The sequence below is a fragment of the Microtus oregoni genome, unplaced genomic scaffold, assembly GCF_018167655.1.
Source record: "Microtus oregoni isolate MIOR12 unplaced genomic scaffold, Mior012 000036F_ref0000092, whole genome shotgun sequence".
Lineage (NCBI taxonomy): Eukaryota > Metazoa > Chordata > Mammalia > Rodentia > Cricetidae > Microtus > Microtus oregoni.
The window spans coordinates 19,479,719-19,506,775 of NW_024543095.1; the positions used below are offsets into that span (position 1 = coordinate 19,479,719).

Sequence of the window (27,057 nt, forward strand, 5' to 3'; positions counted from 1 at the left end):
AGGAATGTTCCAGATGTCAGCACAGCTCTTTGAAAGCCTGCTACCAGCTGTTGGGCTAACAAGCAATTGACGATTCGTTGATTGGTAATAATGTGGTTTTGTGGGTTCTTTTATCTTTCAGTCAATTACAGTTAAAGAATCTTCATGAAGATTTGTCAGGTAGATTAGAGGAATCCTTGTCAATCATCAATGAAAAAGTACCTTTTAATGATACAAGTAGGTATCACACAGACATACATTTTCTGTTATTTGCATCTTTGACTCTCTGTGGTAGCTGGTTAAGTAAGATTATTTCTAATCTCAGCAAAAAACCAAATTGACCTGTTGGAGGGCTCTGCTCTCTTGATCAATGTGGCTATTTCCTAAGGACATTCTGAATTATCTCTAGAGCCAGCAAAGCCAGCCTGTGTGGGAGGTGGTGGGACATTTGCATAAGAGAAGTTGATTCTGTGGCTGGGGTGGGGAGGGGTGGTCCACCATGGATGTATCTTTTCAGCCTGTTAACTTCTGATTCTGGATTTCCCAGTGACAGGAAGCCTTTGGGAAGTCTAGCTTCTGTTTCCTCCTAGGGACGGCCTGGTAGCTCACACATCCAAGAGTAAGAAAAAGAATTTAGACAGCACTCACATATGTGGTAGATGTCTAACCTTAGGTGCGAACGGAATGAAACTCTTGAAGGCAAAAAATATTTATCTGGGAGGCCAATGAGATGGCTCGGTGGGTAAAGGGGCTGGCTGCCAAGCTGGCAAACTGAGTTCAGTCCCCACAACACCCCAAAGTTGTCTTTTGACTTTCATCTGCTGTGGCATTCAGGCGCCTGCTCCTACCTGCTTGAAAAATAAATTAGTTCTTAAAAATAAAAAAAAAAAAAAGAAAAGAAAATATATTTGGAATTCAAAGCCCACATTCAAGTTAATACAATCAAGTTAATCCACACTTCCTTTTTCTACAGCTACATTTGAAACTTGGTTTTTAGTTCCTTTAATTTCTTGTTAGAAAAGCTGGGGAGGGGGTGAAGAAAACAGCAGTTTGATCCCATCTAAAATCAGCATAGGCACTGCTAGAGAGATGGCTCAGCTGTTGAGAGCACTGGTTGCTTTTCCAGAGGCCCTGGCTCTATTTCCAGTGTGCACGAAGTAGCTCCTAGCTGTCTGTAATCCTAGTTCCAGGGGATCTGGTGCTGTGGGAGTGTATGTGGTACACAGGCCATGTCTGTATCAACAACCCGAACTCCCCCTGGAAAGCAATCCCTGTGCCCAGCTTCTACACAAGGGACACACAGTGTGAGGAGGCTTCTGCAGGGTCCTCGGTGAGCTCTCTATCACAGTGCTGGGTAGTGAGGGACTGTGGGAAGAAGTCAGGCAAGCACAGTGAGGATTTTGGTGAAGCAAGTGTTTCCAAGCTGATGCTGTCATTGCTGCACAGCACTGGGAAGTCAGGGAGAATGCCTGTGGGAAAGGCAGCCAAATCTGCTGACTGGATTTTGTGACCTTGAAAGGACTAGTCATTTTTTATTTTAATTAATTAATTTCATTTTTTTGGGTTTTTTTGAGACAGGGTTTCTCTGTAGCTTTAGGGCCTGTCCTGCAACTAGCTTAGCTCTTGTAGACCAGGCTGGCCTCGAACTCACAGAGATCTGCCTGCCTCTGCTGGGATTAAAGGTGTGCACCACCACCGCCCAGCAAGGAGGACCAGTAATTTTGTGGTGCCTGGTGCTAGGCAGCATCTGTGGCAGGTGGCAGGTGGCAGGCAGCCTGAGTGTGAGGACTGAAGAAGACTGTGGGACCAGCCAGGAAAGAAAGCATTGAGGTACTGGGACCCGCAGCAGCAGACAGTGAAATATGGTCCTGCTAGGGACACTGGCATTTTTGGAGGATTAGTGTGGCAGCCAGGGGAGGGTTATTGTAGAAGAATGATGGATGACAGCAAGAATATTAGGAGCCTTTGTAAGGAATCTTGAGAGGCCCCAAAGAGGAGTTTGAAAAGATTTCTTTGAAGTGGAAATCCAGGAGTAGTTTGTTTGTTTCTTTTAATCCTGAAGTTAAACAGTTATTACTTACCTGCGAAACCACAGCTTCCCTATATATTCCAAGCTCCTCTGCTGTGATTGTGTGTCGGACATTGAGTTCTCATAGGAAGGATTTTGCAGTTGCTCTCCTTTGAAGACTGAGCTGAGCTCTAATGGGCATCACTTTTGTGTTGTAGAGTATCATCTGTACAATGCTCTCAACGTTCCACTGCACAACAGGAGACATCAGGTAAAGGATGGAGTGGGCGGGTCTCTCAGTTTCAGCCGTCCATACACTGTCCTACCAAAGTCTCATGTGCTGCTCACTGCTTTGCTCTCTCTCATCTGTTTCTCTAAACCATGAGTTGCTTTGATTGAATTCATGTTCTGCTGATTTTTTAGATTTTTATGTATTTTTTACATTTATAATTTATTGGGGGAGTGCTCCTATGTGGAGGCCTGAGGGCAGCTAGTGGGAGCCTGTTTCCTCCTTCCACTGCATGGGTCCTGTGTATAGTTCTCTGATCGTCAGGCTTGTTGGTGTTGGTGGTAGGCACCTTTACCCAGTACAACTTCTGATTATTTTATTAAGACAGGGTCTCACTGTGTAGCTCTGGCTGTCCTAGAACTCACTGTGTAGACAAGGCTGGTTTCAAACTTACAGAGATCCCCTGCCTCTGCTTCCCAAGTGCTGGGATTAAAGGCATGCACCACCATACCTGGCAGTACTTCTGATTTTTGATGTTTTTCTCATTTTATCACATTAGAACTGAATTATGGGATGCCTTGCTGTTTGAACCAGGCTTTTGTGTTAGGGTAGTGTGCTTTTTTAGCCAAGGCCAAGTGGAGGAGGTGGATCCGCCAAATCCGATGGCTTTCTAAGTTGCTCGGATGGGAGGATGCCGAGATTCGCGTGGGAGCGAATGAATGTAGACTGAGGAGTGCTCTCACTGGGGTTCAAGTGCTTTCTAACAATTGCTCCATAGTTGACTTGGTGTGCTTTGCATTTTAAAGCTGAAGATGCGAGATATAGCTGGGCAGGCCCTGGCTTTTGTTCAGGACCTCGTGCCGGCTCTTCTGAACTTTCACACCTACACGGAACAGAGGATTCAGATTTTCCCTGTTGATTCTGCCATTGACGCCATATCACCATTGAATCAGAAGGTAAGTAGTTATGATGCCTTTCTTGCCATGGACAGATGGGGAGAACAAATAGGGACTTCTGTTCAGACTGCTTCCCTGTATTAGCCAAGTATCGTGGGAGTCATGGAAGAAGTCACAAGTCATGGTCTTCGCCAAAACACAGTGTGGTAAATACAGGGTGTTAAGAAATTAAAGCTAGGGGAATTATCAGAAGACTGCAGAGTGAGCAGTGGAGGAAGTGATGAGAGAGACAGACAGAGAGACAGAGAGCGAGCATGCAGTTGAGCTAGCTACCAATATGGCCAGTAAGTGTGGAGTCATCTAGGAGGGGCGTGCTCTGTGAAGAACTGAAGATTCTCTGGGATTTGGAGCCTTGGAGACTAAGTGAGATTTGGATGTAGGAAGTGGGATGGTGATTGTCTGAGCTCCCAGAAGGAGCTGTATGTGTGGGAATGTCAGGCAGGACAGCATGGTGGGTGGGCCTGAGCTTTGGGGAAGGATGGGAGGGAGTGCTGAGCCAACTTCTGGGCTGGAATGTGAAGCCCCCAGAGTGGGAAATGGGATGAAAGTTAGGAGAGCAAAGTGGCTTCTTCCCCATTAACCAACAAGATTGAGGCCTGTGCAGCTTTTGATAGCGGTTGGCAGAATTCCATTTCCGTTTTTGCTAGGAGGGCTAATTTGCTGGCATGTTTCTGTCTTGTCCATAGTTGCTTTGACTCTGTCATTGGTCCAAACAGCCAGTGCAGTCTGCCCCTCGTTCCTTCTGCTGAGGCGGCTAGTGGGAAAGGGCAGAGCCAGTTTTGTGGGTCTGTGGGGCTTACCTCAGGATCAAGGAGGTTTGCATGTAACTTTCTTCAATCCTTCTGCTTCCTTTTGGCCAAAAGATTTTTGCCTCCCTACCCAGGTAGTTTTAAAAAGGATTTAAGGACACCTTCAAAGTTTTATTTTATTATTATTTTTTTATTTTGTTATTTTTTTTTTTTGTTTTTCAAGACAGGGTTTCTCTGTGGCTTTGGAGCCTGTCCTGGAACTAGCTCTGTAAACCAGGCTGGTCTTGAACTCATAGAGATCCGCCTGCCTCTGCCTCCCGAGTGCTGGGATTAAAGGCAAGACAAGATTTCTCTCTTTAACAGCCCTGGCTGTCCTGGAACTCTGTAGACCAGGCTGGCCTCTGCCTCTGCTTTCTGAGGGCTGGGATTAAAGGTGTACGATGCCATCGCCCTACAAAAAATTTTATTTAACTGTAAAACTAAAATGCTAATAAGTATATTCCTTTTATATGACTGGATATTAAGCTACCCAGGACTTAGTGGTTTAAAACAGTAGATATTGGCTGTCTTCCAGTTTCTGGGATCAGGAATTCAGGGAAACTAGGGAGTTTGCAGCTCCTGCCATCTCATAGGATCACACTCATGGACGGTGTCACTGGGACTGCATTCATCTGAAGGCCTCACTGGCTGAGGGGCATACTTCTGAGGTGGCTCAGATTTATTTACTCACATGCTGGCTGGTGCCAAGAAGCCTCTTGCTCATGTACCCTTCTCTCTAGGGTGATGTTCTCATGACATGACACCTAACGTCCCTTAGAGAGCTTGGCTCAAAAGATGTGGAAGCCATAGTCTTTTGGGACACTTGGCTAGTCCCATTTGTCATGCCTGTTGTGTTATTAGTCACACAGACTAACCCTGAAACAATAGGAGTGGGTAGCAGTCAAAGGCAGGAATATGTGGACCTCATTGAGGTCAACTTGGAGGCCAGCTCACATACAAGGGAAGCTGAAGGATCTTGCTACAGATGTGTCCTCTGAGAGCTTGATAATGTCATCAGCCATGCTTTTCTACTTAGTCTGACTCTTCCTAGCTTGCTTGCCTGTTTATTTAGTCACCTCTTCATTCATTTACATAGTGTAATATTTCTAGGCATTGGATATAGTCATGTCTTCAGATATCCAAAGTGCCTAGTAGGCAGGAAAGACTTGGGCTCTGAAGTTGGACTTCTTGGCATATGTTTTAGCTGTGCTCCCTTGGGAGATTTATTTAATCTCTCTGCTTTGAATTAGAGAGGGACTTGCCCATGTCACAGATGTATACAGGTAACATAAAAGTACCAGTGCCTGGCATGCACTAAGTGCTTGGCAGAAGTTAGCCATTGCTATGCTCATGCCTCAGTAGTGCTTGATTTTCATCAGTTTTAGTGATGCACAAATCTATTAAGCCTCATAAAAATAACTTTTTTTTTTGTCCAAGACAGTATTTCTCTGTGTAACAGTCTGGACTGTCCTGGAGCTCACTTTATAGACCAGGCCGGCCTTGAACTCATAGAAATCTGCCTGCTTCTGCCTCCTCAGTGCTAGGATTAAAGGCATGAGCCACCACTGCCCGACAAAATAACTCTTCTAATTTTAATTTGTCCAGAACACCTCATTATTTTGTAGGATTCGTGTATTTCTTAGTATTTCATCTTCAGTACTTTGGCCTGTGAAAGTCCCTCTGGTTTTTCTACAAAGTCTATAATATTGAAGACTTGGAAACCTTTTGCTAGAAGATGGCCAAGATGTGTAAACTGTTTCTAGACTCTTAAAGTAACTGGGAACTTCTACTTTACAGCCGTGGACAGTGGAGCCCAGAGTGCTTGAGCTGTGCAGGACAGTATTACTGTGCAGTGTCCGTGGGGTCACCTGCATTTTGTAGAAGCCAGGACATTACATGTCTGTATGCAGAAGTTCAGACTTGAGTCATTGTGAAATACCTCGATGACTGAGACATTTCATAAGTGCATCTTATTTCCTTTGCTTCTAAACTGTCAAAAATATAGTGGGATCCCGACCCCCACTGATGGGATTACTGCCCCCCCCCCATCACTACACAGGCCAAGCTCACAGTGTAGCACTGGGCTATAGCCATAGCATCTGTTTGCATACTATGACATCAGTGATGATAGTGAACATTTTCACTCACCTTGCTGACATCCTGGCATTTGCTAACCCTGAACTGTGTGTACAGTAAAACACGAAGCTGCCTAGTGGGCTTGTTTTGAAAACTGAGATGCATAGTACAAAGTCTGCCCAACCCTTCTGCTTTTTCCTCACTGGGACCCCTGCAAAGCAGCCAGTGTCCAGGGACCCTGGTCCACTGCTCTCTTCATGGCTGGGCTGGCTGTATCCTCATTTTCTCAGCTTCCTGGTTGGTCATTGTGTCACCTGCTTCCTTGATTTGGATAGCTAAGGGGACTGGAGAATTTTATCTGTGACATTTTATCTGGGGTTTTCCAGAAATGTGTTGAGAAGAATTTCAGTGTGAAGTCAGAGTCCCTCTCACGAGTGCTGGCACTTATTTTCCCTCAAATTCATTCAAACCTTCTGCTCCTATGCAGTTCTCTCAACACCTTCATGAAAATGCATCCTACGTCCGCCCCCTTGAGGAAGGAATGCTGCATTTATTCGAAAGTATAACTGAAGATACTGTGACTGTCCTGGTAATTTTCCTCCTTGTGGTTTTTCTTTTGCCTTTTTTTAAAACTACGGGGTGTGTGGGCTCTCATTGTCCGGTAGCACTTTTAATGGTGGAATAATCTTTATCCAGGAGACAACTGTGAAATTGAAGCCATTTTCAGATCACTTAGCTTCCTACATCCGCTTCCTTAGGAAAATCCTTCCTTACCAGTTAAAAAGGTATTTATTCCCTGGAGGCCAGGGATCTTGGGGTGTTGGGGTGGGACCTGACCTGTTCTGGAGTTAATCAAAGAGTAACAGGCGTCTCGCGTCTGTCTGGACCGGCTGCAGCCTGGCTGATAACTCAGTCAACTATGGTTTTCAGCGGCCCTCTAGTCTGCATAAGGTCATAATCAGTGTTTTCAGTAATTGGGAATGGCACTTTTCTTTTTAAGAAACATATGGTTTTGGGGTTTTCTTTTTAAATCCTTTGTTTTTAATGTCTAGATGGGAGTTAGAACATTTAACTTCTACTCTTGGGTGGATTTTAGCACCCATATGACAGCTCACAGCCATCTGTAACTCCAGCTCCAGGGGATTCAGTGCCCTCTTCTGACCTCCACAGACACCAGACACACAAATGGTGCACAGACATACATGCAAGCAAAATATCTAGACAAATAAAAAATTATATATATAAAGCATGTAAGCACATATATAAAACATTTAGACAAATAAAAAGTTTTATATAACAAAACATTTAGACACAAAAGATAAATCTTTTATTTAAAAAAGTAAAAAGGAAAAGAAAGTCATCCGGATGCTCACTTTTGAAACCCTGCCATTCCTAGTCTAGAAGAAGAATGTGAATCTTCCCTTTGCACACCTGCACTGAGAGCCAGGAACCTGGAGCTGTCCCAGGATATGAAGCGAATGACTGCCGTGTTCGAGAAGCTGCAGACGTACATCACTCTCCTCGCCCTGCCCAGTAAGTAAGACTGCTGCTCGTGGCTCACCTTGAAGGATGCAAGAGGACAAGAAGCTGGAAAGGGGACATGGCTTAGCTTGGGAGAATGGGCAGGGCATAAGATCTGGAGTCAGAACCTTGAATTCCGTGAGCAGAGTTAATGAAATTGAGGAGTAAATGAGGGTGAATGTTGTGTTACGAAGTTAAGGTAAAATATTTGTCATTAACCATGCATTAAGTAGTAATCCCCCTTCTCTTTTTTCAGTGTAGAAGGGTGAATCATGACTGTTCGTGAGGCGAACATAATAACCACTTCACTGTGGAAACTGCAGGGGCATCACGGCCCTTTGTTAGCAGCCAGAGCATATGTGACCTTTTAAAGGTGCCCATTGTTTCCCTTTTGCCCAGTTAGAGAAAACTACTGAAGAAACTGAGTGAACCTCATTTTTAATGTTTTGAAGAAATCCATGTTTTTATCTAGGCAGAGTGGCACATATCTGTGTTCTCAGGACTCAGGAAGCTGAGGCAGAAGTATCTTAATTTTAAGGTCAGCCTGGGCTGTAAAGAAAGGGAGCAAGGGAGGAGAGGGAAGGGGGGAGGGAGGAAACGTCTATTATGACATATAAATGACACCATAAAAGTGCTTTGTTTTTGTCTTTTTATTCTCTCAGTTGTCTGCTGTACACCTTGCCCTTTTAGATCCCAGTCCAGTAGCCTTCAATATACCCCTGATGTGTCCCGCAGTGCAGTCCAGTAGCCTTCAGTATACCCTGATGTGTACGTGCAGTGCAGTCCTGTAGCCTTCAGTATACCCTGATGTGTACGTGCGGTGCAGTCCTGTAGCCTTCAGTGTACCCCTGATGTGTCCCGCAGTGCAATCCTGTAGCCTTCAGTGTACCCTGATGTGTCCCGCAGTGCAGTCCTGTAGCCTTCAGTGTACCCTGATGTGTACGTGCAGTGCAGTCCTGTAGCCTTCAGTATACCCTGATGTGTACGTGCGGTGCAGTCCTGTAGCCTTCAGTGTACCCCTGATGTGTCCCGCAGTGCAATCCTGTAGCCTTCAGTGTACCCCTGATGTGTCCCGCAGTGCAGTCCTGTAGTCTTCAGTGTACCCCTGATGTGTCCCGCAGTGCAGTCCTGTAGCCTTCAGTGTACCCTGATGTGTACGTGCGGTGCAGTCCTGTAGCCTTCAGTGTACCCTGATGTGTACGTGCGGTGCAGTCCTGTAGCCTTCAGTGTACCCTGATGTGTACGTGCAGTGCAGTCCTGTAGCCTTCAGTGTACCCTGATGTGTACGTGCAGTGCAGTCCTGTAGCCTTCAGTGTACCCTGATGTGTCCCGCAGTGCAGTCCTGTAGCCTTCAGTGTACCCTGATGTGTCCTGCAGTGCAGTCCTGTAGCCTTCAGTGTACCCTGATGTGTACGTGCAGTGCAGTCCTGTAGTCTTCAGTGTACCCTGATGTGTCCCGCAGTGCAGTCCTTTCTAAACCATTTCCCTCATTTGAGGAAACCCTTTCTTCTTTGGCTATTGCTTCATGTTCTGCCATTCCTCCTATCTCTAGCTCTCAGCTGCTCCTTCTCTATTTTCTGTCTCCAGATTTACTGGTTTCAGATTCATAAATGGTGGAACCATTGTATGTAGTTTGGTTTGTTTGCTTACTTTCTTGTAATAAAGCTTACAAGATTAATGCAAAATACAGCTTGTATCCATTCTCCATTCTTTTTATTGCAGAATACTATTCCATTGTTTAGATGTATCAAATATGTGTATATCCATCAAAAATTTGGATTGTTTGACTATTAAGAATAATTATGCTGCAGGTATTAATGTCTAAGTTCTTTTTTTTTTTAAGTCTGTGTTTCTTTTTTTTTTTTAATTTTTTATGGTCTATTTAACTTTATTGTATATGCATTGGTGTGAAGGTGTCAGATCCCCTGCAACTGGATCTTCAGACAGTTTTGAGCTGCCATGTGGGTGCTGGGAATTGAACTCAGGGCCTTTGGAAGAGCAAGCAATACCCTTAACCGCTGAGCCATCTCTCCAGTCCCAATGTCTAAGTTCTTATGTGGACTTACCTTTTCATTCCTTTGGGCCTGGTGTTGGTGCCTGGTAGACTTGCTTGATCCTAAAGTAGCCATATTTAACTGCTGCAGGAGTTACCAAGACTGTTTTCTAAGACACTGTTTTGCTTTCCTGCCAGCTGTGTGTGAGAGTTAACTTTTCCGTGTCCTCAATAACGTTTGATATCACAGGACTTTGATTTTAGCTTTGAAGTAGATAGACCGTTTGATTTGCCCTTCCCTGCTATCCAGCTGTGCCAGATGCCCCTTGACCTGTTTATTGGCCACTTGTTTATTCCTTTAGTGAAGAATCTGCTTGGCTTCTTCATTTCCAGTTGGGCTGTTTGTCTTCTGATTGTTCAGTTGTAAATAATAGTTCTTCGTGTGTTCCATTCCACTGTCAAGTCCCTTGTTGAAGCTGTGATTTCCTGATTTTTCTTCCACTTAGTTTTCACTTTGTCTAAAACTTTTGGAAGCACAGAAATTTTTACCTTTGATGAAACCCAATTATCAGTTTAACTGTTACTTTCTTTCTCTTGAGGGGTGTCATGCTTTTTATTTCATACGTAAAAACTCCTTATCAATTCCAAAGTTATAAAGATGTGTTTTCTTCTAAGAGTTTTACAATTTTATTGTTGCTTTCAGGTCTGTGATCCATTTTGAGTTAATTTGTGTGCTTGGAGCAAGGTGAAGGGTTGGTTCATGTGGCTGCCAGCACCTTAGCTCCATCTGCTGACAGTTCTTTCTGTTAAATGGTCTCGCATTCTCCTTGAAAGCCAGTTGACCACACGTGTGAGTTTGCTCGTGGACTCCAGTGTTGCTCCCGGATCTGCCTGTGCCAGTCACACCCACTTGATAACTGTTGCTTTGTAGTAAGTTTTGAGATCAGAAAGCGTGAATCCTCCTTTCTTCTTTTTCAAGATTATTTTGGTTTTTTATATGAACTGTAGCATCAGTTGTTAGTTTCTACAATGTAAATTTCTTATTTGTGGTACTTTGTTACAGTAGCCCCAGGAAACTTACAGAGAGCATCGCCAACTTATGTGTTCTGATCCACGAGTGAACGTGGTATTTCTTTAAGCAGTGTAGTTCTCAGAGCTGAGGCTTACATATTCATGCTGTTTCTTAGGCTTCAGCCTGGGGCATATGCAGTCACATGAATGACAATGACAGTGGTGTGAAGGGTTCTCCTTCATGCTCTCCTTCTCTACTGAGATCCTGGCTTAAGCTCCTCTCATTGCTGTATAATTGCTCTGGACTTTTCTGAAAACCTTAGGGCATGCATCACTCTCAGACTGATTGCATTAAAATACAGATTCCTTTAAAGTGATAACATTTAACTAGCTGTTAAATGTTGAAGTTAGTGTTTATAACTTCTGACCCCAAGAAGGCTCTTTCTTTTCACAGCCTGTAGTTTAGTTATGAATTGGCCACTTTCTTCTGTGCTTTTGCCAGTTTCTTCTTTCTTCTTGAGAGTCACGGCTCAAACTTCTCTGTGTAGTGCAAGTGAAATCATTTCCCTTGAGAAAAGAAAGCCTCAGAACCAAGGCTACTTCTCCCTAGAGTTCAGTCTCGGAGCTACAGTCTGCCCATGTGTTGGGGACAGTTGTGAAGCAGCCACACCAGGTCTTTTTGAATTGCCTCTTTCAGTGTGGAACTCAGGTTGATAAGCCAAGGCCGTGGAGACCAGGACTGTAGTGGGAGCTGTGGGGCTGCATTCTGCCACCCAGCTCCCGCCACCGGCTAGCTTATGCCCGAAATAACAACACACAAACTGTATTCTTTTAAACACTGCTTGGCCCATTTCTATCTAGCCTCTTCTAGGCTAATTCTCGCACCTGGACTAGCCCATATCTAATATCGTTTGTAGCACCCCAAGGTGCGCTTACCGGGAAGATTCTAGCCTATGTCCATCCTGGGTCGGAGCTTCATCGCATGTGTCCACCCAGGAGCAGGGAGCATGGCGTCTCTGAGCTCGCTTCCTCTTCCTCCCAGCATTCTGTTCTGTTTACTCCTCCCACCTATGTTTTAACCTATCAGGACAATCAGTTTCTTTATTTAATTAACCAATGACCTTCCTCCATCACAGGACCACTGTTCTCAGCAGCACTTGTTCAAGACAGAGACTCGGTCTCCGAGCTGGGGGCGTAGGTGAGGGAAGGAACCCCTCCCCACTTCTTGGCCATACTTGACCAGTACTTAGCCTCAGCAGCCAGTGGCTGGGGGACAGGAGAGGGACAGCTGTGTGCTGGGCTGTCTGTTGGGAGTTGGGTTTCTGTTGCACTGAGCTAACGAGGGGATGACTTGGCTCACTTATCACAGACTTGTGTGGTTATTTCTGAGCTGTTACTGATTTTCTTTCCCTCTCTCATTTTGGTTTTTTGAGACAGGGTTTCTCTGTGTAGTTTTGGAGCCTGTCCTGGAACTCACTCTGTAGACCAGGATAGCCTCAAATTCACAGAGATCTGCCTGCCTCTGCCTCCTGGGTGCTGGGATTAAAGGCATGTGCCACTACTGCCCAGCTCTGATTTTCTATTTTATTGTGTGTGTGAGTTCAGTATAGTGTGTGTGTGTGTGTGCGTGCGCACACGTGTGCATGCACATACATGTACAGGATGTGTGTAGTTATGCATTTGTATATGTGGGATGAGGTGTAAGCGTGTTTCTGCCACACTGTGTGGAGATCAGAAAACAACATGTGGGAATCGTTTTCTGCACTCTCAGGAATTCTGGGATCAAACTCAGGCCTTCAGGCTTGACAGCGGTGCCTTCACCTGCTGATCCGTTTAACTGGTCTTCTTTTGACTTCTTAATCATTAAAAATGTGTGCCTGGGAGATGCATATAAGTTAAATGTGCCTGTATTCATTACCACCATTTGTGACTGTATCTGCAAAGGTTTGGAAAGCCATTATTTCAGACATATTATAAGCAAACTTCATTCTCTGTGGCCCCCAGAACAGAGGGAGAGGGTGAGCAGTCAGCTTTCTGGAGAAGTGCTCATATGGCTTGTAACTGGCTTTTCTAGGTACAGAGCCGGATGGGCTCCTTCGGACAAACTACACTTCTGTCTTAACAAATGTTGGCGCTGCTCTGCATGGGTTTCATGACGTCATGAAAGGTGAGCCTTGAACCAGAACCTACATCCGTGGAAACCTTCCTTTTCAGATCTATCTGCCAAGGGTTACAGACCCCAGAAAGGCTTAGCAGCCTTGGGGTTACATGGAAGTGCGCAGCCTTGACCCTCTGCTCTGCCGTCTGCTTCACTGTGAAAGAGAGGACCCCATACTCAGTGCTTCATGGGATTTGACACAGGGTGTGGCTGGATCATACCAAATGTGCTGTTTAGGGGCACTCATCAAAATTTTAAGCACTTGTCAGGGCTCAAGCATGAAGGATTAAGGAAACGGAGGCCAGGAGTGCACTAGAGCATCACTATCCTGTGAGTGTTTGCTCATCATCTTTTTGAGATAGTCTCAGTGCAGCGTTGGCCAGTGGGCACTCTGTGTAGTTCAGGAAAGCCTGTGGCCATCCTGCCTCTGCCTCTGGAATGCTGGGCTACAGTCGTGCACACCTGCCTAGTGTTTCCTGAGCGTCCTCTCGCTGTCGATGCTCGGTGCTGGGGATTGAACCCAGAACCTTGTACGTGGTATTTAAGTGTTCTAACACTAAGCGGCATTCCAAGCTCCTATTTCGGTATTTAAAAGGCCTGTTTTAAATCTGGTCTTGTTGAGCATAACTTTAAGAACTAAAAATCTCAGGAATAGTGGTTCACACCTTTAACTCCAACACTAAGAGTAGAAGCATGAGGATCTGAGTTCTAGAATATAAATAAATATCTATTTTAAGGTCTTGCTCAGTTTTTATTTGGTTCTGGCCTAAATAGTTGGCTAAAGGGTTAGGAGAAGTCTGTTTTCATTTATTTATTTTTTTTTTAAGTTTTTTTGAGACAGGGTTTCTCTGTGTAGCCTTGGCAGCCCTGGAACTCACTCTGTAAACCAGACTGGCCTCAAACTCACAGAGATTTACCTGCCTCTGCCTCCCAAGCCTTTTAAGGCTTTTCTTATGCTTCTTGAGTGCTTCTGAGTAATCAGTCCATAGCTCTTTGTTGCTTCTAGATGCCCTATCCCCTCCTCCTCTTCCCTTTTGAACTGTGGGGAAGGGGAAAGATGCAGGAGCTGTTTGAAGGGCATCAGCTCAGGCATCTGGAGGGGTCATTGCATTTTTGATAGCTAGTGACTATTTTTATAGGAAATAAATTTTTAAAATATAAAAGTGTTTTGTATGATGTGTAAGGGGCATGATTAATGCCCTCCTCAAGTTTGGAATGTCATACTATCCTTATTTTATTTATATTGCTATTCTAATTCAGTAGTTATGTTCTAAGAACCATAGAAAGATTTAAAATCATTAGCATGCTTTGTTTGTGCATTTTCTGAGGGTCAAGATGATGCTGAGTGATCCAGGACAAAGTACATCATTTTTCTTGTTTTTCAAGAGCTGATAGAGATTGTGGGAGAGTTGGGGCCTCCTTGGCTCCTTGGTGTGGCCACTTGTTTCTTTTCTTTTTATTTGTTTCACTTTTTTTAGTTTAGTGTACCAAATAATAAGTTCCATTATGAAATTTTCAAGCTTGTTTCTACTCTTGAGAATGAACATAAGAAAGAAAAGTGGGAAACATGAAGGAACCAGCAGTCTCCTCCTCCAATGCTGGGAAGTGGTTATAAGGCTGGGGTTATAGTTTCATCTCCTTCCCGTGCTTGGAAGAAGGTTGTGTCATATTAACAGACATTAGCAGAAGCATCGTTTGTTTTTATTTAGGTGTTTTTATTCATTTTATTTTGGTCAGAGTCGTATCCCACAGCCTAGGTTGGCTTCAAATTTGTGACCCTGCATCATCCTCCTGAGTATGGAGTTACAGTCCTGTGTCACAATGCCTGGTGGAACCTTGTTTTGTTTTGTTTTGGTTTTTTAAAGATTTATTTATTTATAAATAAATAAGTGTTCTGTCTGTATGCTAGACGAGGGCACTAGATCATTATAGATGGTTGTGAGCCACCACTTGGTGGTTGCTGGGAATTGAACTCGGGACCTCTGGAAGAGCGGCCAGTACTCTTAACCTCTGAGCCTTCTCTCCAGCCCCTGGAACCTTTTGTTGCAACTCTCTACCTTCCTGCTTTTTCAGGAATTATAAGTGCTTGATCTAATTTGAACACAGGGAGGAAAGTCAGGTTGGCAGGTTGTTAGTGTAAAAAGAAAGCACTGGAGCTGTCTTAGTCAGGGCTTTATTGCAGTGAAGAGACGCCATGACCCTAGCAACTCTATAAAGGAGAACATTTAATTAGGACCAGCTTAAAGTTTTGATGGAGGAAGGTCATTGGTTAAATAAAAAGAAACTGCTTGGCCCTCATTGGTTAGAAGATAGGTGGGAGGAGTAAACAGAACAGAACGCTGGGAGGAAGAGGAAGTGAGCTCAGACCCCACAGCTCTCCTCTCGGGAGCAGATGCCTCAGAGAGACGCCATGCTCCCAGCTCCCAGGCAGATGCACGCGATGAAGCTCCGACCCAGGATGGACATAGGCTAGAATCTTCCCGGTAAGTGCACCTAGGGGCGCTACACAGATGATTGGAAATGGGCTAAATTAATATGTGAGAATTAGCCTAGAAGAGGCTAGATAGAAATGGGCCAAGCAGTGTTTAAAAGAATACAGTGTCCGTGGAATGCAGCCCCGCCACTCCTATTACATCAAAGTTTCAGAGGTTCAGTACATTATTGTCATGGTGGGACATGGCAGCATGCAGGCAGACATGGTGCTGGAGCTGAGAGTCCTATATCTTGATCTGCAGGCAACAGGAAGTGAATGGAGACACTGGGTATGGCTAGAGTTTATGAACCCTCAAAATCCACCTATACAGTGACACATTTCCTCCAACAAGACCACACCTCCTGATAGTGCCACTCCCTTTGGGGGCCATTTTCTTTCAAACCACCACAGGAGTTATCAAAATGTGTTTTGTTGCCGGGCGGTGGTGGCGCACGCCTTTAATCCCAGCACTCGGGAGGCAGAGGCAGGCGGATCTCTGTGAGTTCGAGGCCAGCCTGGTCTACAAGAGCTAGTTCCAGGACAGGAACCAAAAGCTACGGAGAAACCCTGTCTCGAAAAATCAAAAAAAAAAAAATGTGTTTTGTTTTTTAATGTGGAATTAAAATGTATTTGAGGGCTGGCATGATGACTCAGTGGTGAAAATGTTCATCACCAGAAATGACCTTGTGAGCTTGATTGCTAGGATCCACATGGTAACAAGAGAGAACTAACTACTGTTTCAGGCCATCACCTGATCTCCACGTGCATCGTACATGCTATGGCATGCCCCCCCCACCACACATACACACACACACACCGCTTCCTATTCACTTTGTGACCAGCTGATGCGGCACAGTCTTGATACATGGTATCATTGCTTTCAAGTGCACTTACTAAACTGGAAGTCTGGCTGTGAGAATGGAGCAGACTGGCTGGCTGTATGCAGCCTGTATGTGAATAGTAGTGTTTGCATCTCATTGTTGTTTTTCCCATAGACATTTCCAAACACTATAGTCAGAAGGCGTCCATAGAGCATGAACTTCCAACAGCTACACAGAAGCTGGTAACGACTAACGACTGCATCCTGTCGTCAGCAGTGGCGCTAACAAACGGAGCTGGGAAGGTAATTGTACCTGGCTAATCCCGACTTAGGTTCAGCTCTTTAATGTGCTCCTTTGAGAAAGCGATGAGAATGTTGATCTATGAAAGGATCGTGGACTCTAAAGTCTATGTGTGTGTGTGGCAGAGAGGACTCCAGGACTGAACCTCTGCCACTGTGCTATGTCCCCAGACCTTAAGGTCTTGTCTGTTTGTCTGTCTTTCTTTTTTTTCTTTAAACAGCATCTACTTTTCTTCCATTTCCAAACTTTTCCCCCAGTTCAGTTGAATCATTTATACAGTGTTTAAAATACTGTGCCCTGTCTCGAAAAACCAAAAAAAAAAAAAAATACTGTGGCAGCGACTGTTCAACATTGTGGTGAATCAGTGGGTCACTCACTGCTTTTCTAAACCATCCAAAGTATTTTTCATTTTTTACTTTATATGCAAAGCAGCAGGTTTCTTATGGTATTTCTTACACATCTGTCATTGTGCTTTGCTTGTTTGTACCCCAGTCCCCTTTTACCCATCCTCCTTTCCCCCCCGTTGGTATCCTCCCTCTCCCTAAATACTTCTCTATGGCTTTCTCGATAAACACAAATAAACACACACACAATTTGTAACCCAAGATTTTTGAGTACTGATTTATAAAAGAAAAGGTTATTTTTATTTGGCCGGTAGCATTCATGCTATGCACAGCTGGGAAGGTCAGCGTGAATAAGGCTTCCCTTCTACTGTCTGGACCCTGCAGGTGGAACTCAGGTTGTCAGGCCTGGCAGTGAACCCTTTACCCCAAGTCATCTCCCTAGCCCTAAGCACTGATTTTATTGAACACTACCTGTATTCGATATTGAAAGAAGCAATTAAATGGGGAGGAGGTTTATTTTTTCATTATTTCTCTTATTTCCCTCCACACCCTTTCTATACCACTCTTTACTCTCTTTCACATTCATGGCCTCATTTTTCCATTCATTATTGATACATGCATATATATCCGTAAGTATAATCTGCTTATAAAGTAGAATAAGGTAGAAAAGGCCAATTAATAGATACTGACTTATTGGTTTATTTAGTAGGTACATAAAGTACTGCTTGCACTGCCCTTTCTCCAAAGCTTGACCTCACTTGCTTTGGAGAACAGAGTGACCTGGAGAAACAGCTGAAACAGTGGGTGGTTGTCCGTAACAACCTGCTGACAGCCATGTATTCTCCTGTGACAACTTCCCACTTTGTGGGGTTTAGAGTATAAAATGGAAAAGCAAACTGGACTTGGCACTGAAGCCTGTCAGGCAGGAACTGTCCTGGCTTCTGACCACCGGTGACATCTCATCTCTCAGGGTCCTTATTGCAGGAAGATTCCCACAGCACTCAGTCTGTGTAGCGCTACTCATACGTGTGTTCAGGGCTGACTGTTTGGGATTGGATGAGCAGTGGGTGTGCTCTTCCCTGGGGGACCATTTCTCCCCTGGGAGCATTCCTTAGTTGCCTGGAGTTCTTTGTGTACCACTGAGGCCTCTTGGGTCTTTCCCCTGTCCACTTTGGAATGTCTGTTACTGAATTTGCCTCTTGGTTTGAGGTGATACATCTTCCATGGTGGATCCGTGGCGGTGAGGCACGTGGGAGGCACGTGGAAGGCACATGGAACTGGTGACATGACATTTGCAGGCAGGAGGCAGGAGACCTGCAGGGACTAGCAGGGGTGTTACCATGAGGCCCTCCCCAGGGGCTGCTTCCTCTAACAAGACCCCATACCCTGAAGGTTCTCCAACCTCCCCCAACACTGCCAGCTGTTACTAAATGTTCAATCACATGGGCCATACCGTAGATAACCTTGAGGTTTACTTGATGCTGTAAAAGGTTAATAAAAAATAAAACCTGAGACAGTTAGAGTTTGGGTGCTTAGTTTTTGCTTGTCAAGGTAGAACACTCAAAAAATCACACGCTTACCAAGATTAAACACCTGCTAGTGTACCCAGGACTTCTTTTTTTTTTGTTTTTTTTTTGTTTGTTTGTTTTTTTGTTTTTCGAGACAGGGTTTCTCTGTGGTTTTGGAGCCTGTCCTGGAACTAGCTCTTGTAGACCAGGCTGGTCTCTAACTCACAGAGATCCGCCTGCCTCTGCCTCCCAAGTGCTGGGATTAAAGGCGTGCGCCACCATCGCCCGGCCCCAGGACTTCTTTTTATAGCAAGGATATTTAGTCAGGCATTTTCTTTATATCACCACTTCATATAGCAGTGCTAAGTTCAAAATCTGGCTCAGCAAAATTGCCGTAATGGTTCTTTGTAGCTGTTACAGACTGCACAATGCTACATCTGGGAATGACAAGAATCTGCGTTTTTAGTCTTGTTTTCTGTTCTATTTATGATTAACAAGTTAAGATTTTACACAACTAAGTTTATGTAGAGATTATGTGTTTAAGATGCTCATGTCATATCTTTTCTGTTGGAATAGGAGATATTCAAAGCTAATGGTAAAAAAAAAAAACCACAAAGATGGCTTGAGATCAGTACAGAAGTTATAGTTTAGAAGAAACACCTACAGGTGGGCGTGGTGCATGCCTTTAATTCCAGCACTTTGAAGACAGAAGCAGGTGGATCTCTGTGAGGTCAAGTCTGGCCTGGTCTACATAGTGAGTTCTAGGCCACCCAAAGCTACATAGTGAGAGCCTGTCTTTTAAAAAGAAAGCCAGTAGGTCACTTACAGAGGAACAGGAAGTAAACAGAGAGGGCACGTCTGAAGTCATCTTGTGTTTACTGGTGTCTTCTTTGTATCACAAATTGTGAAGGTATTTCCAAATAAATAGGTGCAGGCTTTGGGCAGGTGTTGAAACTGCCTTGAGCAATTTTCTTAGTCAAGGTCAGATTGCTGTGATGAAGCACCAGGGCAATTTAGGAAGCATTTCACTAGGGGTATGCTTACAGTTTCAGAGTACAATCATCGAGGTGGGGTTAGGGGTGGTGCTGGAGCAATAGCTGAGAGCTTACATCTGATCCGAAAGTTACAGGTAGAGACTGGGCCTGGCACAGACTTTAGAAACCTCAAAGCCACTCCTGGTGACACTTCTCCTTCAACAAGTCCACACTTCTCCAACAGGGCCAAACCTACTCATCCTTCCCAAATAGTTCCACTCACTGGGAGCAAACATTCACACATATGAACCTGTGTGGGCCATTCTCATTTGAACCACTGCAGAACTGTTAGGTATATATGTTAGATCACTGTTGGAAAATGGAATGTTTTCTTGTCATGCTGTGTTTAGATTGCATCTTTCTTCAGCAACAACGTGGACTATTTCATTGCTTCATTGAGCTATGGGCCCAAGACAGCCAGTGGATTCATTAGTCCCCTTTCAGCTGCGTGCATGCTCCAGTACAAGAAGAAAGCTGCTGCCTACATGAAGGCTTTGAGAAAGGTTGGTGTGTTGCTGCTGATAGTCATCCATGTACTTAATTTACTTTTTGCATCTTGTGTGGACTGGTGCACCACTGCATGTATGTCTTTTTCTGTTTTCCTTTTGGGACATTGGAAGCATTCACAGACTTTCAATCAGCAATTCCCTTCTGGCGAATCAGTCATAAAGACATGTTAGACAACTCTGGGGTGCCAGGCAGGATACCTGGCACATGGCTAGGGCTGCCCCCAGAAGAGATGGAGCGAGAGAACTATAAACACGCAAACTTGGTGGCTTTTAGCATTTGACTTCTTAGTGGTCTACACATGTGCCTGAAAGATGTTTGCAGGGGCTGCGACAGTGTTACTTTAATGGTGAAAGCCAGAATTGGCCTCTCAGTGCTCATCAGTCAAAGGAAACCTAAATGAACCATGAAGCAGCCATAGTCTAAAGCTCTATGCTTCATTCAAACAGCAATACAGTGGGCACCACATACAAGTGACAGACAGATCCCTAAAACATTCTGAATGCAAAAAGCAAATTGTACAGTGGAATTTAGGTTTAAGAAAATAACAACAAGGAATTCTATACAATGTGCATAGATTTATTGAGATGTCTATAAATGGCAAAGGGCCCGGGCATACATATCAAGCTGATACTTATGATTACCCCTGAATTGAGCCTGAGATTAGGGATAATTACCTGGAGTGTTCTGCTTTAATAATGTTTATATGTATCTTGTAGTTGGAACTCTAAAACACAAACTGTACTCACTACATGTGGCATTGCATACAGCAGTGAAAACCAGGCAAGAGCCTATCCACTCACCAGCAGTGAAATGGCTAAACCATTGCACATTCATAGAATGAAATACCAGAGAAACAATAGAATAATGACCATCAGGTAGGGATAGCGGCACATGCCTGCAGTCATTAATAGTGGTTTATAGCATACATATGTGTGTTTTGTGTGTGTGTGTGTGGGTGTGTACTAGATACAATGCATTAGGCGGTGACAGCTTCTAAAAGAATAAATTCAAGCAAAGATACGTTTTGGTTTCACAGTCTATGTGCACATGTAGTACAGTCAATTTTTTTCATTTAGACATTGTCTAACAAAGGGAAGAGTCACATGAGTGGTAAGATTGGGAGCAAAATAATGTATTCCTGCATTTTCTGATTTTTTTTTCAGTGACCACATATTCTTACCGTATTTAAAAGAAATTACAAATTTATCTCATTTTTTTTCTTGTGTAAATTCAGTGCTCCAGACTACACTTAGGACTGTCACTTGTTTATACAAAAGCTCAGTATTTGTGTGGTTTAGAGAGCGGTTTCTTACTGTTGTTTTAATGTGCATGTCTTGTTGACTAGTCAGGTAGGGTAGCTTTCCATGGTTGTCATTCATTTTATCTGCTGTCTGTTGAAGCTGTCTATTAAAATAAATATTTCTGGCTAGAATTGGAAGAGTTCCCTATTAGTAAGAATTCTAAAGACTATTTTAAATTTATTCTTTGACAGTTTCTTATATTATGTGATGTGTCAAGGACATGTCCATCACTGCCTCTCCTGGATACCATCCATATATTAAGAATTTAAATTGTGTTTATATAGAAAATATTTTCTACCATTTTGGTATGGTATTTTTTTAGAATAAAAAATTTAAAATTTTACATATTTCGAATGGGTGCAAGCGGCAGCAGCGTGCACATGCAATGGCATGTATGTAGAACTTTGAGGACGATCTGAGGCGTGTTCTCCCTCCACCACGTAGGTCCCTGGGATCGAACTCAGGCTGTCAGCCTTGATAGCAAGTGCCTTTGCCCACTGAGCCAGTCACCACCCTACAAGTTTTGATCTTTATATTGTTTATCATTCAACAGGTCTTTTTCCTGTTTTTTTGTCTTTGTTTTATTTTAATTCCTTTTTTCTTTTTTTTCTTTTTTCCCAGTAGATCTTTTTCTTTTGTTGTGGTCATTATCAGCCAAAGCCCTTTTCTCAAGATTATAGAAACATATTTTCTTTAAATATTTTTTAAATGTTTTTTATCTGAGTTTATATCATCTCAAATTGGTCGTGATTAATATGTGGAAGAAGCACCTGCTTTTTTTTGACCATCAGATGATGTTCAGAGACGGTTATACCTTCCATTCTTCACTGAGCAGATTCCCATTTGCGTTGTCTGCCTCTGTGTGTTCTTCCTGCCTCCACCCTTGCTTTGGAACAAGTGCATAGTTTGAGTTGGAGAGAGGTGCAGTTGCTATGACAAATGTCCTCTCTTTGTTCTCCTTATAAAAATGCGTTTTTCTTTTCACACATAATAAATGGTCTGTGTTGGTAAGCCTCTTAGTCTGTGATCACACCCTACTCAACATTCTTGTTTTGTGTGTAGGACCCTTTAATGACTTAAGTGTTTTTGTTCCCCAGCCTCTTGCAGACTCTGTGCCTTACTGGGAAGCAGTGGCAAACCGCCGGGTTCTTCTCAGCTCCACTGAGAGTCGGGAAGGCCTCGCACAGCAGGTATGGCACCAGGAACAGCATGGAGTTTGGTAAAAAGCAGAAGTGGATGGTTTGTAATGTATCTAGAGTAAAGAGTAGCCCATTAAGGCGTCAGAATGAAATGTCTGTGTGTGACACTTAAGATGCGACTGTTTCCTACAGAGATAAAGACTATAAGCATAGTCATTGAACTCTAGGTCATCTTGACTTCATTGCCATAGTCAGTGCTGAGTAGCAGCACTACAAACTGATGTCAGAAATATTGAGGAGTAGAAGGAGAGGGTGGAGACTCGTCGGGTTATTTCCATTTGTTGGTCAGTTGTGTTGGGGGAAGTAAGTTTCATGAAAGGTACCGTTTCTTTCAAACATTAGTATAAACTGGTATCAATTTAGATTTTGACAGATTTATTTAAATAACTTTAACATATGACTTATTTTTAATTTGTGGTAACACTCCTTACAGGACTGGAAAAAATGACTTAGTCATTAAGAACATTGGCTACTTTTCCAGAGTACTACTGTGGTTCATACTGGTTGTTTTTTCAGAGGACCCTGGTTCAATTTCCAGCTCCCATGTTACAGCTCACAACTGTCTGTAACTCTGGTCCAAGGGGATCTGATGTCCTCTTCTGGCCTTCATGGGCACCTGATGTGGGGGTGTTGAGAGCCAAATACAGGTCCTGTGCAAGTGCTCCTGATGAGGCAGCTCTCCAACCACGAAATTACTGTTTAAAGAAAAGTATAGCGTACAGAAAACTATACAAATCACTAATGCATACCACAGCTTTTACAAGTATACATGCTAATGTAACCAGTTCTAAAGACTGTGTGTGCATGCTTCACTGTGTCAGGTGTGCCGCAGGAACACCTTCCGCAGACCCCTCTATGACTATGGTTGTCCCTTGCCCTGCATTCTGACACCACGGATTGCTTCCTGCTGTGTAGCGCACACACGTGTACTCTTCAGGCCTGACTTGCATCTGTCACTCCTGAAGAAAGCTCCCACGTCCCCCAAACACCCAGCTTTGTGCTTTGTTCTTTGTGTTTTAGTAAAGTGGGAGACTGCTTGGCACCCGGGACAAGCTGTGGCTCTGTGTCGGAGTTTATTCCAGTGCTTCTCTGATTCTTTGTTTCTGCTTTTGTTGTTTTCTGCCTTGGTGTCTATTTCTTGAATTTCAGGAACTCTATTTCCGATTTGAGTCTCACAGAAGCATGACTATGCACAAAGGATTCTTCCTGTATCTAGGGAACACGTCTGAGTTGGATGCTTTCCATAGCCTTCTCTTGAACTCCTTTTACACTGTCCGTGCAGGCCCATGGAGGCCAGGAGCCTTGCACTCCTGCTATTTCTTAGGCACTGTCCACATCTCCCCCCCTCCCGAGAGAGAGAGAGAGAGAGAGAGAGAGAGAGCTCTCTCACTGGCCTGGAACCCACTGTGTAGACTACAGAGATCTTTGAGGCCCCACCTGTCTTCACCCCTGCAGAGCTGGGATTGTAACGTCCAGTTCCACTTCCAGGCTGTTTGTTAACATGAGTTCCAGGCAACAAACTCAGATCCACACTTCCTACCTGAGCTGTCTGCCATGAAATCCTTTGATGGCTACAGATTTTTAAATGGTTGGCTCAGTTTTTTAATTTAGGGTTGTTCACATTTGGTGTTCAATATTGTCCAGCATTAGTCTTTATTGTTTTTACAGCCCCCACTGCGGTCTGTGTCTCTCATTCTCTAAGACTGAAAATACTTTTACTTTTTAAGGTTCAACAGAGTTTGGGAAAGATTTCTAAACTGGAGCAGGAAAAAGAGCATTGGATGTTAGAAGCACAACTAGCCAGAATCAAGCTGGAGAAGGAAAACCAGCGGATGGCAGACAGGCTGCGGAGTACGAGCGGTGCACAGCTGGCCCAGGAAACTGCCGCTGCAGCCGTTGCTCCCTGCCAGGAGGAAGGTGCAGCCAAGGTTCCCGCAGCGCCCGTGCAGAGCACCAGCCTGGTGAGTGTCCTCCCCCTAACAAAACAGCAGACACAGCAGGAGGCTGGGAAGTCCAAGAGCTGGTGTCTCTCCAGGGCGCACTTCCTGGGTCACTGTCAGCTGCCTTTCCAGTCAAGTGACATGTGATCATGTTGACACTGGCCACCTTGGTCTCAGTTTTGTAAATGTGCAGTAGGCCCTCTCCCAAGGGCGCCTCCTCCTAATCCCATTTGGGTGAATTTGGGAGACGCAGACAAGCCCTTCTAAATTACAAGCCAGTTTCCCTGTGCCTTCAATAAAGGAAGCTTGTCTCCTTCAGAAAGTAACTCCGCTAAATTCCACGTGGCCAGAGCCGTGTTTCTGGTGAAATCTAGTAAGTCAAATCTAGGATGATTCTGCTTCTCTTTGAAAACAGTTCCTAGATGAAGTCCTGTTGTGTCTCCAACCAAAGACCAACACCTAACTTTCTAGTTACCTCGTTTTTTTGGTTTGTTTTGGAGTTTTTACCCTGCCCCCATCTTCTCTGCTCAGAGGACCCAGGGTTAGCCTTGCACTTGCTAGGTGAACTAAATTTCCAACCCTGCAATTACCTAACTCTTCTAGAAAGACCATTAGTGCCACTTTAAAAGAATTTCATACTGTTTCCCAGAAAGTGCAAACTCGCAACGTGCGTATCAAACAACCACTCAGGCACTCTTTCCGTCAGGGTCATGGGTGGAAGGTCTCAGCCTCACATGCCCTGCCTTCTTTTAACTGTTGCATTTAGAAGGTAAAGAAACAGCTCTCCTAGAAGGTAAAGAAAAAGGTCTCTTGGCATTACAGAATTCACGACTATTTTTTTTTTTACAAAGTTTTCTAGTTACAACACTCTTCTTATAATTAAGAAAAAAAAAAAGGAAAGTCAAGAGAAAGAGAAATCTGCCCAGTAATGGTGGTTCACACTTTTAATCCCAGCACTTGGGAGGCAGAGGCGGGTGGTCTCTACTAGTTCCAGGCTAGCCTGGTTTACAGAGGAGTTCCAGGACAACTAGGGCTGTTACACAGAGAAACCCTGTCTTAAAAAAGGACAAAAGAAAAAAAGGATGGAAGGAAGGAAAGAAGGAAGGAAGGAAGGAAATTAGAAATCAGAGAGGGGAGATGCCAGCGTCAGAGCAGTCTGAGCGGGTGAGGAGTGGAGGAGAGCTGTGGCACAGTCACAGGATCACCAGCATCGCTAGCTGGCTCACTGATGCCACCACTATGCGGTGTGTCTCAACTTACCTGCATCCAATGGGGCATGTGCGTGACAGGTATACAGGCCTGCTTTTACTCCCAAGGCATGCACAGGTCTCTCCGTGTCTCAGCAGTGTCCAGACCCCAGAGGACTTGTCTTTTTAGGTGTGGCTGTGGCATTGTAAATTCCAGAGCAGCAGTTCTCAACCTTTCTAATGCTGTGACCATTTAGTACAGTTCCTTACGTTGGAGTGACCCCAACTGCAATATTACTTCATTGCTACTTCATAACTGTAGTTTTGCTGCTGCTATGAGTCGTGATGTAAACATCTGATACCCAAAGGAGTTGTGACTCCTAATGTAGAGCCTCTACATCAGAGATCTGTTCAGGGTTTTTAGGATAAGATATTATAAAGTCAGTGTTACTTTTATTTTTATTATGTTTTACTTATCGTGTGTAAATGTTCAGAGCTGGGATAGAGAAGGAGGTTCTGACCATCTACCATGTGGGACTATTGCCAAATGCCTTTACCCTCTGAGTCATCTTGCTGGTCTGTAGCTTTCCTTTAGATTGTTCAGGAAAAAAATGTATATATATGGAATGGTAAAGCAAAGGTAGCATGTTTTTACTGAATCTAGATAGCAGATAGATGGACGAAACATCCAACAAACACCAGAATTTAAAATCTGTCCAAGAATTGTTGGGCAGTGTGGCAGCCCTAGTCACCCTTAAGTTACTGAAGTGAGCCACTTCCAGAGTCAGCCTCATCAATGGGTCTGACTGTCTCCCAGCATCTGACTGTTCTCCACTGTGTGACTGTTCCCCACGGTCTGACTGTTCTCCACTGCCTGACTGTCTTCCACTGTCTGACCATTCCCTACTGTCTGACTATTCCCTGCCATCTGGCTGTTCCCCACTGTCTGGTTGTTCTTCGTTGTCTGACTGTTCTCCACTGTCTGACGGTTCCCCACTGCCTGACTGTTCCCTGCCGTCTGACTGTTCTCCACTGTCTGATACCCTCCCCCCCAGATCCATTCCTTCCTTTCACGTATACTTGTGCTGGCCTTGGCGTTGGTGATGGCCAGGAAGTATCCATGGCACCAGACTGGTCCAGAAGTTATGCCGCTAGTTGCGGCAGGAATTGCCATAATAATTTCCAGACGGGACCTGCAAACGTGGGAGTGTGTTATCTCAGTCTGTCCTTGGATGGGATTGTAGGGGTGTGAAACTGGAGGCATTGTCCCTTTGGCTCTTGAAGATGAGGGGAAGCAGAACAACTCACAGAGGCCACTCTCGATCTGTGTCTGCTTGGCTTTCTGAGGAGATGGTGTTGGGAACTAGTGTACTTGGTGGAGATATCAGTGGCTGAAAGCCTAGGCCTATTTTTTCCTTGAACCCCATAATGGTAAACACTTTTCCCGCATGTAAACGAGAATTCCCAGGGACGTGAAGATCCTTTAGTCCTGAATCACACTGAACCCTCACGGCAACTTTACTGGGGGCTGGTGCATTTGGAAGTTGCTCTTGCTTTAAGAAGGGTGTTCAGTTAGTGTGTGTGTACACAGCATTGTCTTCTGTTCCTGCCCATCACCTCTGAAAGGTTCTTTCCCCACCTGCTTCTCAAGTGCCACCAGTGCTTTCCCTAGCATCTGGTTAGTAATGAGCTCTCTAGCTCCTGGGCAGCAGTGGCTCCTG

The 27,057-nt window shown here is 44.3% G+C and overlaps 1 protein-coding gene across 1 annotated transcript in view; it reads left to right on the forward strand.

The window, feature by feature from the left end:
* Positions 1 to 27,057, forward strand: part of Ppp1r21 (protein phosphatase 1 regulatory subunit 21) — a 61,588-nt gene that overhangs the window by 21,280 nt on the left and 13,251 nt on the right. The window contains exons 7-17 of the mRNA XM_041631084.1: positions 122 to 216; positions 2,206 to 2,258; positions 3,023 to 3,172; positions 6,524 to 6,625; positions 6,733 to 6,821; positions 7,433 to 7,569; positions 12,636 to 12,728; positions 16,188 to 16,315; positions 19,550 to 19,702; positions 22,108 to 22,200; positions 23,937 to 24,170. Of these exons, the coding sequence (XP_041487018.1) occupies positions 122 to 216; positions 2,206 to 2,258; positions 3,023 to 3,172; positions 6,524 to 6,625; positions 6,733 to 6,821; positions 7,433 to 7,569; positions 12,636 to 12,728; positions 16,188 to 16,315; positions 19,550 to 19,702; positions 22,108 to 22,200; positions 23,937 to 24,170 (1,327 nt within the window). The remainder of the gene's footprint in view (positions 1 to 121; positions 217 to 2,205; positions 2,259 to 3,022; positions 3,173 to 6,523; positions 6,626 to 6,732; positions 6,822 to 7,432; positions 7,570 to 12,635; positions 12,729 to 16,187; positions 16,316 to 19,549; positions 19,703 to 22,107; positions 22,201 to 23,936; positions 24,171 to 27,057) is intronic.